This window comes from Anolis sagrei, chromosome 2 (assembly GCF_037176765.1).
Source record: "Anolis sagrei isolate rAnoSag1 chromosome 2, rAnoSag1.mat, whole genome shotgun sequence".
Classification (NCBI taxonomy): domain Eukaryota; kingdom Metazoa; phylum Chordata; class Lepidosauria; order Squamata; family Dactyloidae; genus Anolis; species Anolis sagrei.
Window position 1 is genome coordinate 65,179,776 of NC_090022.1, and position 12,981 is coordinate 65,192,756.

Sequence of the window (12,981 nt, forward strand, 5' to 3'; positions counted from 1 at the left end):
TACCTTGGTTTTGGTTACACAATGCAGTTGCGACACTGTCAAAGCTGGGTTTTTTACCTGAAAAACCAAAAACTGAACAAAACAAACACATCTACTGATTTCAACCATTTTCCCCCAACAAAAATGTTAACATTCTTCATAATGGAGCCACAGCAGTTAATGTGCTTAAGATCTAAAACATTTTCCATACGCATATACAAGGAAGGGATTAAAAATCCTCAGAAAGTTCTTTTAATATATATTGCATTTATTTGAATAAAAACTTTGATAGTGTCCCCTTTAATTAAAGTGCTGAAAACATTTTACAAAAGGAACATTTTAGAAGCAAGCAAGCCATTCCAGTTTGTCAGGGGAGAAGGGAGGAGGCAAAAACCCAATGAAGTTAAACAACGGAAGGTTTCTAAGTCACATTGGTGTATTTTTGTGCAGCACAGACATCTGGGAAACATATGTACAGGAAACAAATTCAGTCTTATACAACTCTAGGTTACTAGAATTATAAGCAAGGAAACATCGTATTACCCTGTGTTTTTAAAATGTCATATATAGCTAAAATTCCATGGGAAGGGGGAAGCGGGGAGTTAACAAATTCAGGCTTGATCATCCAAGTGTCACTGGAGAATATTTCTGGAGACACCAGACTGTTTTGGACTCTCAGTTAATCAAGGCTGTTGAATTTCAAAACAGAGTTTCCTGTTTCACTATCTACAAATGACGTTCATGTTGGTGACTCAGTGCAAGCTGCAGAGTGCTAATTTTCCCCCAGTGCAAGTTCGATTCCGGCATCAGAGGAACTGAATTTCCTCTACAAGGTGAGCCTGAAGGCCACTATGCAATCCATCTCATTAGTTTTAAATGAACTTTTGCCTCTCTTTATGCTGGCGAAAGTTCTGCTGTTGCAAATACTTGGCTTCCAAGAATGGGTGCCTTCTTAAAGACACACGTCTTCCCTATATCTAGATCAACTTAAATGGCAAAACACTCACCAAAAAAAAAACAACAACAAAAAAACCATTGGCCAGTTACAATATTGAAATACAGAAGTTTTATCTGAGAGTTACTTAATTGAAAATGTAAGATTAATAGCTAAGCAGGTTATTGATCATAGTAGAAATAAAATGGGCACGATTCAGTGATCTGTTACTAGGAAAAATATTAATGCATTAACATTATATCTTTGGATGTCCCTACTCCAAGCCTGTCTTATATACAATGTCAACTTACATACAATGTCTAGAAACTATACATCTAATCTTGGCAAATATAAGGATTTTACTTGCTGGCTTGAACACGTTTTGGGCTGTTTTATTATTTCATATGTTAGAGGATGAAAAGACATAATACTAATATTAAAAGATGCTCAGTATTATCTCCTAAGTATGCTATATTTAAATTAGTAAGTTTAAAACACCTGTAAGCTCTCTGTTTCTACAAAAATGATCAAATCAATTTCTCCACAGCCTTTTACATGGACAAATCCCTTTCTGTATACCAAACATGTGAATGTCTTAATGAAAAAACACATTCTGATATATCTAACTTCTTGTTGCCCAACACAGACACAAACACAATCATAAATGTATCATTGGTTATACATGTCCTTCTGAAGTCAAAATTCATTCAGAATATTTAAAGCAAAAACTCATATAGGCCATTAAAACAACAAATTAATTTACTCAAGGGATATTTTAAATATACAATTTATGTAGAAGCTGAAAAAATAGTATTTTTCAATGTGTATGTGTCTCTGTATGTGTGTATACATATGAGGGAGAAACAGTAAAAAGAGTGATATCTCCTATTTACATATTGTCCCAACCTGATGAATGATGTAGCTAGAATGTGTTTATATCTGCAACAGCCAGAGTTACATAAATGATCACGAACTTGTCTAATGACAGATAAACCTAAATTAGGGCACTGTCCACTTCATTCATTGGGTTTTCACAGTGTTTCATCATCACTCATGTCCCAGATCTGCAATGAAAAAAAAAAGGGGGAGGGCACATGTAGTATATTCAATACTTGACATTATTTATCTCATTGTTGTTTTTTGCATAATACAAATTTATTTATTTATTTATTTATGGCATATCTACCCCGTCTTTCTCACCCTTGAGGAGACTCAAGGCAGCTTTACACACGATGCCTTAAAACACAATGTAAACTTAAAGAAATGTTAAAATAGAATTTAAAAGTACATTAAAAACAATTTGAACATTAAAAAATTATACATTTAGAGTTAAACACATAATTCACAAGTGTAATCTAGGCCGTTCCAATGGTCATTGCACATTGTTCCAAGTCTATTGATTGAAAAGTTCTTTAAAGGTTTGGTCACAAAGCCACATTTTCACTCTCTTGCAGAAAGTCAGGAGGGAGGGGGTTGATCTAATATCCCTGGGGAGGAAGTTCCACAGTTGAGGAGCCACCACTGAGAAGGCCCTTTCTCTCATCTTAGCCAATCACAACTGCAAGGGAGGCGGGGCCGAGAGCAGGGCCTCCTCAGACGATCTTAAGCTCTGAGATGATTCATAGGGAGAGATCCGTAAGACAGGTAAGCTGGGCTGGAACTGTTTAGGATTTTATAGGTTAAAAAAGAGCATTGTTCTGGTGCTGCTGATACTATGTAACTGCAGACACTAAAATATTTTAGATTCTAGAAAATGCAATTTGGATGAAGACATTTACTGCCAGAAAATGTCAATATTTCAAAAAGAAAAAAAGAGTGCTGTCTCCACCAACCTGTAAAGTAAGGATGTGGAAAGCAGGCATTGCCTTATCTATTCCAAGAAAACAGTTTGCAAAAATAACACTTTTCAAACCACTAAAAGATAATTTTGAATGTGCCTCCTGAAGTAAAACTGCAGACATCTTTTTATAAATAAAGTCACAAAATAGAGCCTTTTTCTTTGCATGATATTTTCATAGCATGATGCCATCGATAAATGGTTTGCAGCATGATGTTCAATCAATTCTGGTGAATTTAGGACCTCCCCTGGACCAGTCATTCTTCTCTTGTGTATTGACCCAAATGAAGCTGTAATTACTTAAAAGGAGAGTCGTTTAAAATAACTGCTAATTTAATAATATAATTATAACTTTATTCTTGTGTCCCACCACCATCTCCTCAAAGGGACTTGGGGCGGCTTACACACAGGACAAGTGCCTAAAAACAAAACATGAAATAAAACACAACATAAAACACAATTGAACAAAAACATACAGGCATATAAAACAACAACTTAGAACTCAATTAAAAAAGAGCTCATCAACCGAATGGCAGTAAGCTACTGTAAGACGTGGCCAGGCTGTAAACAATAGGACAAGGAAATGGGATAAGTGTAAAGTTATAACCATGGACCGAGGACATGGGATCAAGTGCAAGGTTGCATAACTGTTGGGTGAAAAAATAGAGACTAGGTTAGTTTAAGATACAGGCTGCGCCAGAGCAAATGACGGCTGTCCCAGTTGCCTGATTTAAATAACCAATTTAGGATCTGATATTTTAGTTGTATAATAATCTCATAGAACTGTAGGAATACACAATCTCTATAATATTTCTTCAGTTTAGTATTTGTAAGATTACATGCATGGGGTTTTTTTTTAACAGACTAGAAGGGGTGAAATCACTTATTTTGCCCATTCATATTCCAACTGCTACAAAACAATGCTAGGTGAAGTGGATGTTTTTATGTTGGAACAATGCAGGCTTTTCACCTCCTCCCTCTCTAGCAAAAGCAATTGAAAACAATGACTAAAAGGGAAGTGGAAAGACAGACAAGGATCTATGAGATCAAATGTAAAAAAAAGTGGCAAATCAGCACAAAGAATATAGCATGATAAAATGTGTGTGCCCTTTTGTGCTCATACTGTAGGATACATAAATATATATAATAAGCATATCTTTTCTTTCTGTAACTACATGTTATTTATAAATATATAAAGAAAGGCACTGCCATGTGTATATGCCTCAAAGATAATACGAGATCTGCCTTCAAGAGGCAGGTTAAGATCCACATAATATTGTATTCTGTTTGCAAGGACAGTTGAGCTGACCAAATTTATTTATTTATTTACCCTATTTATACCCCATCTTTCTCTATCCCAAGGTGGACTCAAGGCGGCTTACATATGGCAATTATTCAATGCCTTAAACACATACATCATCAAGCTTAAAATCCATTGAATAAAAATTAATACATATTAAAAAAATTAAAATTACATTCAATATTAAAATCACACCAAAATTGTAGTCTGAAGCTGTTCTGTATTCATTGCACATATAATTATGTTATATTATTGCACTGCTTCTCCTGGTCCCAGAGCCAGGTTTTACTCTCCTTCTGAAGGCTAGGAGGTAGGGGGCTCATCTAATGTCACTAGAGAGGGAGTTCCACAGCCAAGGGGCCACCACTGAGAAGGCCCTGTTTCTCATCCCCACCAATGGCGCTTGTGAAGAAGGTGGGATTGAGAGCAGGGACTCCCCAGAAGACCTTAATGTTGTTTCAAGCAATGTGGGGAAAATAACAGCTAAGGTAGTTGGGGGACTCCCAACACACCAGAAAGGGGTGGGGCATTTTATGGCCTGGAGCCCCTGGTGGTGCAATGGGTTAAGCCCTTGTGCCAGCAGGACTGACCGACAGTTAGTGGTTCAAATCTGGGGAGCTTCAGATCCCCATGAGGGGACATGAGAGAAGCCTCCCACAAGGATGATAAGACATCAAAAATCTGGGCATCCCCTGGGCAATATCCTTGCAGACGGCTAATTTTCTCACACCAGAAGCGACTTGCAGTTTCTCAAGTCACTCCTGACACACACACACACACACACCCAAACTGGATTCCCTAAAATTGCATCCACATATGAGGCTACACCACAACAGCCTTCTTCACTATGTTGTTGTCTAGGACTATAATTGTACTCTAAAGGCAAGGTACGATGTGAGTTCTAGCCCAAGTTTGTGGAAATGTAGTCTTCACGTTTTGAAGAATTAAGCAGCACCTTCGGCATATCTACTATTTATTAGATCAGTTTTGAGGTTCTTTACTGTCTTTTTATGGTCCTCTTCTCTCACAGCAGATTCCATTTCTCCACCAAGCATTTATTTTCTAAACCCATGGCGCTCAGGCTTCTGTCTCTTATCAGCCACTTCAAGCTACACAATCCTAGGCAATTTCCCCAGGATTTTCCTTTTGCCAGAGAAGAAGACTGTCCTTTGTAAAGGGTTATGTAACTAACAGCACTACAAATGTGCGCTCTTTTATCTTTCAGCCCCTTCTTGTGCTAGGCATTCATGCTTTCCCCTCATTTGCTTTATTGCTCCCCAACCACAATGTGTTATCTTTGGTTCTTGATGTCTTTTCTTTTCCCTTTTAAATCCATTTGCTTCCATTAACTGTTTCTTTCTCCATTTATTTATTCCACGTTCCCTTTGAATTTGCACATTTTCCCTCCTTAAATTCACTAATTGTTCACTTTATCTCATATATCTCTTTATGCTTTAAAACCTCCTTTCATGTGGCTGACTATATTAATCTTTTTTGCCACATGCAAAATATTATCTTTGTACTGTCCTTTTATTTTTCCTCTCATCTAATTTCCAACTTCTTTCAAATTTATAAATCACTAAAATCATTTGTTTATCTGTACTGCTGTGATCCCTTTCTTTTATTTCTAACGTATCTTTGAAATCAGTGTTTTGTTTGATATGTCCCTGGACTGACTTCTTCACCTAAAGCTTCCAATAATTTAATTCTTCCTTCAGGCAAAAGCATGTACATACCTGGCATCCTTTTGAATCTTTCCAGTATCTTTAATAAGACATCTACACATATCCCCTTTGTAATCACAGTTTCGTAGCATTCTTTTTGTAAACAGAACCACAGAAGTGGAGAGTTAGAAAGCTCTAACCACCCAAAATGTTCAGATTAGAATCCACTGTTAAATCATCCCTTGGTGTATCTACATTGAAGAAATAATGCAGGCTGGCACCACTTTAATTGCCATGGCTATCGAATTTTGGAAGCTGTCATTTGATGAGACATCAGCACTCCTTAGCAAAAGAAAAAAGTCCTTGTAAAACTATACCTGTCATTATTCCATAGCACTGAACCATGGATGCTGAAATGGTGTCAAATTGCATTCACCTGCAGTATAGATGTACTTCTGACATATGACAATCCAACCTCCATTTAAAGAAAGGAAAGACCACTACATTCCCATCATGTTTCACAGCCAGTGTTTTTGATGGCACTGACTTTGTGTTTCACTCTTTATAAAATTTGGTGCCTATGGTCCAAATCCAATTGCTACTTTCAACTGCAGCAGCAATTGGATTTAAACCTTTGTCTGCTTCCTTGGAGACTAGGACGCGGAACAATGGCTTCAAACTACAAGAGAGGAGATTCCATCTGAACATTAGGAAGAACTTCCTGACTGTGAGAGCCGTTCAGCAGTGGAACTCTCTGCCCCGGAGTGTGGTGGAGGCTCCTTCTTTGGAAGCTTTTAAGCAGAGGCTGGATGGCCATCTGTCAGGGGTGATTTGAATGCAATATTCCTGCTTCTTGGCAGGGGGTTGGACTGGATGGCCCATGAGGTCTCTTCCAACTCTTTGATTCTATGATTCTATGATTCTATTATCCACATGCTGATTATATCCAATTACATATTTCTTCTCATCCTTTATTTCGCTCCTGTTCACTATACTTTTAATATACAGTAATAACAACCAAAAGCTAAGCATTAAGATAAGCATTCCAAATCTACTTTTACCTTTGCAGCCCACTGCATTACCCCTATTGCACCATTTACTCTCTCTACCAGACATGGGCAAACTTTGGCCCTCCAGGTGTTTTGGACCAACTCCCAGAAGTCCTAACAGCCTACTAGCTGTTAGGAATTGTGGGAGTTGAAGTTCAAAACACCTGAAGGGTCGAAGTTTGCCCATGCCTGCTCTATATCTTTTTTTATGGAAGGAAATAGTTTCTTTTGTTTGCTATTATTTTGTTTACCATCTCTTAGCATCTTCTGAACATAAACTTTAATATTGTAATCTTTGCTTTAAAAGTCACCAAATACTCCCATTTTGCTTTTCAATGGCTTTCATTTAAACTGTTAAAATTCTACACTGAATTTAAACACAATTCAATGAAAAAAATGTTTCATAGGCTTTCAGTGTTCTTTTATCTGCATTTGTCTTTCTAAGCTGCTTTGGTTCTCAGTTTTGGAACAAACATTTACAACCAAAACTGTGTGCCCCAACTCATGACTATGAAATAAATGCTTCTTTGCAATAATTTTTCATGTGCCTCGGTTATCTCTGCTTGTAAAACCTCTTTACATGTTCAAGACATTTTTTTCGGAAGACACATCAGAAATAAGCACAAATTTGACGTTTACTTAAGCAGAAAGAATTCACTCTGGCTGAAAGTAGACTACTTGATTTTATAGTTTCTCTTTCTTTTAAAAAAAAGGACAGGAGGAATTACGTATAAATTTCATTCCTGCTTTTTACTGGGAAAGGCAGCTATGTGGTTGCTAATGAACTGTGCAGTGGCATGGCACTACATGCAAAACTAGATTTATTACTGTGTTTAAAAGAGGCAAAGCTGGGCCAATAATATGCAATGTTTCTCACACTCTGCTCCTCCGGGTGTTTTGGACTTCAGCTCCCACAATTCATAACAGATGGTAAGATGGCTGGGATTTCTGGGAGCTGAAGTCCAAAACATCTGTAGGACCAAAGTTTGAGAAACACCGCATTAGGGGAAGGGAAGCCATGTAACAATAAATGGATTACTGAGATAGCCAAATGGAGCAAAAATTGGTCTGGGACCAAGAAACTGCCTTCCAAACACCTTAAGGATGACATCCTAAACAGTGAGCTAACATAAATTCCTGAAATGCTTTAATTCAAGGCATAGCCAAAAAATCTGTCAAAGAAAGCAATTATAAACTATATTCCTGTCTTCTTGCTACAGTCTTTTGTTTTCCGGTTCAAAATAACTGAAATCTATTCAGAAATCAAGTTACCAGACTTTGAACAAGAGACTAATGCAATTTTGTTAAAATGTATTAAGAAAAACAAAAAAAGAGATCAATGCAACAGACTGGGGATGTAGTGGCATCTCTGGAGGCAGAATTAGTGGGCGCTATCTTTCAACACTGAGAGGAACAAAGGATTCATAGAATACCATTGTGAAGGGATGCCATTCTTCTTTAAACTTATAATCACTGCCACAAAATTATTGTTTTGTTTTTGTTAAGGCTATGCAACTTAATCTGTAGGGATATTATAAAAAAACAGAGTGATATGATCCAGCATAACGTAATTGTTTCAGCACTAAACTGGAATTGCTTCTACACTGTTAATGCAGTTTGATGCCACTTTAACTGCCATTGCTCAATGCTAGGGAATCATGGAAGTGTAGTTTTACAAGATCTTTAGCCCTCTCTGCCAAATGTTGCTGGTGCTTCACCAAACTACAACTTCCAAGATTTCATAGTATTGAGCCATGGCAGTTAAAATGGGGTCAAATGGCATTACTTTTACAGTGTAGATCAATGGTTACCAACCTTTGGGCCTCCAGATGTTTGGACTTCAATTCCCAGAAATCCCAGCCAGCTTGCTAGCTGTTAGGAACTGTGGAAGCTGAAGTCCAAAATGCCTGGAGGCCCAAAAGTTGGGAACCATTGGTGAAGATGATGAGGATAATGACAATGATACCTTTTCTCTCTTAAAAAAGACTTGGTGCTAAAAGCAATACAATATACAATTTAAATGCATTGTACATAGATGCATTCTATGACTCTAGATGACAGAGTTTGCATTTCCACTCAACCATGAAAACCCATTGGGTGACCTTGGCCGAATCATGCACTTTTAGCTTCAGAAAAGTCAGTGATAGATTCACCTTAAGGTCTTCAGAAGATGGAAACAACTTGAAGGCATACAACAACCATTATGGGTACTAGCCATCCATGACAAGTAATCATGGACTGCTAGTATATGGTACTCTTATGGTAGTTCAAAGAAGTAATACTGCTGTTTGAGATCCTGAAAATTGAAACAATTTCCAAAGACAAATCAATTCCTCAGAAAAAGCCCAATCCTGCAAGTATAGTTCTCTGAGCTGAGAATCCTATCTCATAATTTTTAAGCAGAAAACCTCATTTCAGTGAGAAGCACTTAATCCTAACAGAGTTCAAAACAAAGCAGTGATCTAATGGTACCCCTTTAGGCCAGCTTTTGGTTATCCAAGCGTTTGGACTTTAGTTCCAAGAATTCCTGACAATTGCATAAGCTGGTTGGGGGTTTTTGGAAGTTGAAGTCCCAAACATCTGGAGGACGGATGGTTGGGAATTACTAATTTATGCTAATTGGTTTAATTTTAGCATAGAACTTCTTGGATTTCAACCTTCTCTACAGATATAACAGTTAGTCCAAAAGGTATTACTAGATTTCACCAATAGCATCTTTCCTTTTTATGCTACCTTTTGAGTAAACAGTGACTAAGGTCAGGATATGGGAATGCTAAAAAGAGACCGTTACATTTCAGGATAAAACAAAGCAGGTGACCAAAGCTGGTTACCAGAATGAAAACAGGACAATTCAGTTCTTCAAAGGCAATAAAGGAACTGGTATCTAAAGCATTTGACATTCCTTTTCTCTAGCTCACCAAAGTACAAATAACATATTCAGCAGCACACATTATACTGTAGCAGATGCTATAGAGGAAGCAGCATTCTCAACTCTGCTGCAAATGTGAGTCAGAACTTTCAAGGCTTCCAATTGCTTGTTTACAAGCCAAACAGCTTTCCTTGGCTCTCAACACTGTCTTCCCATATGGGACCTACTTTGATCTTTTAAAGCTATTATACAAAAGCAATTACATTCATTTTATGGGATCAACAGGGACTAGAGAAAGAGCACACTAATCCCAGTGTGAGTGATAGTGTGAGAAGCTACTTTCTGTAATTTGAACAGAGGGCTGCAAATATCTTCAGTGTGCTCCCAAAATGGGCCTATGCCGCAAAGCTGCAAAATGAATTTTCAGTATAAAGCCACTTAATACAGCTAACAGATGCATAAGACAAGAAAGATTCCTGCTTTCACCTTTCAAAAAGCCTTTAATTCTTTTCTTATAGTTTACAGTGAAGCCTGACAAAACAGAAGTACTGAAAATTCAGAACAGTGTTTTATAACTTATGACTGCTAAATACACTAGTATTGACCCACAAACTTGCTGTTTGTTATTGTTATTGTGCGCTTCGGCTTGGATCTAGGCTCTTTGAAAGACTATATGGCTATGAACCTGCCAGAGCTCTACAATCTTCAGGGGAAGGCTTTCTCTCAGTCTCAACCGTATCATTGTCTTGCTTGGTGAGGACACAAGAGACAGCCTTCTCAATGGCTGCTCCCACTTTCTGGAATGCCCTTCATAGGAATCTAGGCTGGCTTCCTCCTTGTTTTCCTTGGGTCAGCAGGAAAAACATTTCTGTTTAAGCATGCTTTTAACATGTAAGCATGAGGGCTTTTATGGGGATTTTTTTTCATTTTAAGCTTGTTTTTTTAAATTGTTTTATACTAATTTATGGGGCTTTAACAGTTTTATATTTTTATTGTAAATAAATAAATAATTTGGGGGATCCTTGAATCCAACTCTGGGAGAAAGTCAGTACACAAATGGAATAAACAACAACAACAACAACGCATTCTAAGACCCCTATCAAATTATTTTCTTAGCAAAGTTGGTTCGGGATGTGTTCCTCTGAGGTGGAGTGACTGTGATTTGTTCAAGGTCATCCATGAGTGTCCATGGCTAAGCGGGGATTCAAATTCTGATCTCATAAAGTCCTAGTCCAACACTTAAATCACTACAATACTGTCTCTTTAAAGTTACAATACAACCTCAAAAAAAAAAAAAACAAAGAAAAAGATGCTAGCTCAACCAGTACCATTTATGCAATGGACATCAGAAGATTTTGTTTTCTCGTGTCAGGAGCGACTTGAGAAACTGCACGTTGCTTCTGGTGTGAGAGAATTGACTGACTGCAAGGACGTTGCCCAGGGGATGCCATGATGTTTTTTGATGTTTTACCATCCTTGTGGGAGGCTTCTCTCATGTTCTCACATGAGGAGTTGGAGCTGACAGAGGGAGCTCATCTGTGCTTTCCCCGGATTCAAACCTGTGTCCTGTTGGTCTTCAGTCCTGCCGGCACAAGGATTTAACCCACAGTGCTACCAGGGGCTCCATCAGGAGAATTTGTTTGAGGTTTAAGGCAGAGTGCTACTGCTTAGAAAGCTAACAGCACAACTTTACACACACTGGGTATTGTTGCACTATAATGTAATGTTCCAGGACACTGCTCTGTCACAGCACATATTCTGGCTGGTCCTGGTAGTTTGGAGTCCAGACGGGAAAGGAATGAAGTCTTCAATGCCATAATTAAATAAAGAGGTACAATTGGCCATATACATTTGCAGGTTTAACACTTGTGGATCTGGTTATTCACAGATTTGATTAAAATGTTCTCTCTAGGAAACCATAGGTCAGGCCTGCACAACCAGTGGCCCTCCAGGTGTTTGGGACTCCGCAACTCCCATAAGCCCTAACCAACTTGTCAAATGGTCAAGTGTTAGAGTTAGGGTTAGCCTCCAGAGGCCTTCATCAGAACCTGAAGCTCCATTTTTTGCGGGTCCCAGTTTTGAGGATCATGAAGGGTGCTGGGAGTTTCAGTTTTGAATTGTTATTTCCATTCCTGTCCTATGTTTTTCTTGTGTGTGAGAGAGGGGGTCCTAGAGACAATTACTGATGCTTTTATTTTGCTTGATGACCGCTTTAAGGACAGTTTCAAAAGCAAAAAAATCATCATGTTGGATTTAAACGTAGGGAGACATAAGATTGTACTGTATAGCTATAATCCATGGCTCTGGGCTGGCAAAGTCTTCAATCCAAAGTAAACAGACTACAAGAAGAAGTCTGATCGCCCCTCTCTTTACTTTGGCAACATATTTAACTCTCCTCCCTAAATTTAGATCTTGTTTTGTATAAACTGGCCAGTTCTTGCTACAGTATCCAATAAAAAGATATATTCTACTATTCTAGTCCATCTATGTTCATCTGATTCTTAACTCTTTACAGCTCGACACAAACTATTTAGCTGAACACTTGGTCAGTTTTAATGGCTTGTGGGATCAAAATATTTTGCAGGAACTGGAGTGCAGCATTAATTTGCCTGAGCCAGCAACTATTCAAACAGATGGAACCTGGCAAAGAGTGGATGTAAGTGTGTGGATATAAGTATATATGTGTGCGGGTGATGTTTTCTTTGCAGAATTTAACACATTTCAAAATACATTTTTTTCAATTAAGAAAGATTGCATCTTTTTTTTCAAATCACATCACAAGTACAAAAATAAAAATATAGAAGTGTGCATACTACTTCATCTTAAAGAACTTCTCATAATGGCTAATGTAGACAAAAGTTTGTCTTCAGAACAGGTCCACAGAACTTGAGATGTGAATTACAGATGATATAATCTGTAATCTACATGTAGCTTATTCTGGATTCAGCTGAATGCAAAATATAACAAACCTGAGAAGTCAAAGTCATGAAAAACAGCCACAATAATCAAAACCAGAAGAATCAATACATTAGTTTAAGCCATCGGTTTGTTTTGATGACATGTTAAAATCAAGGTGCAGCTCCTGGGTCAGGAAAGGAAACTGACCCCTCAGCATAGTTTCCCCCTTTCCCCTGCCTATCCGAAGCCATCTTAGATCCTTTAACTTGGCTTGAATCTAATACCAGACATTTAGGAAAAGAGTAACTAAAGCATACACCTAACTTTTACCTTTAGACCTGGAGTTGCAATACAGTCAGATGTTGTGTGACTAAAACCCCCATCTGTTTTCATTAGCATAACTGTCTAGTTAGCACAGCCAGCAATACAGGATATGTTTATTTATAAATTA

The 12,981-nt window shown here is 37.9% G+C and overlaps 1 protein-coding gene across 2 annotated transcripts in view; it reads right to left on the reverse strand.

Moving 5' to 3' along the window:
* Window positions 1–226: 226 nt before the first annotated feature.
* Window positions 227–12,981, reverse strand: part of ATG7 (autophagy related 7) — a 121,815-nt gene continuing 109,060 nt past the window's right edge. For both annotated transcript variants that reach the window (XM_060765938.2, XM_060765937.2), the window contains exon 18: window positions 227–1,977. In XM_060765938.2, coding sequence (XP_060621921.2) covers window positions 1,945–1,977 — 33 coding nt within the window. In that variant the 3' untranslated portion in view covers window positions 227–1,944. The remainder of the gene's footprint in view (window positions 1,978–12,981) is intronic.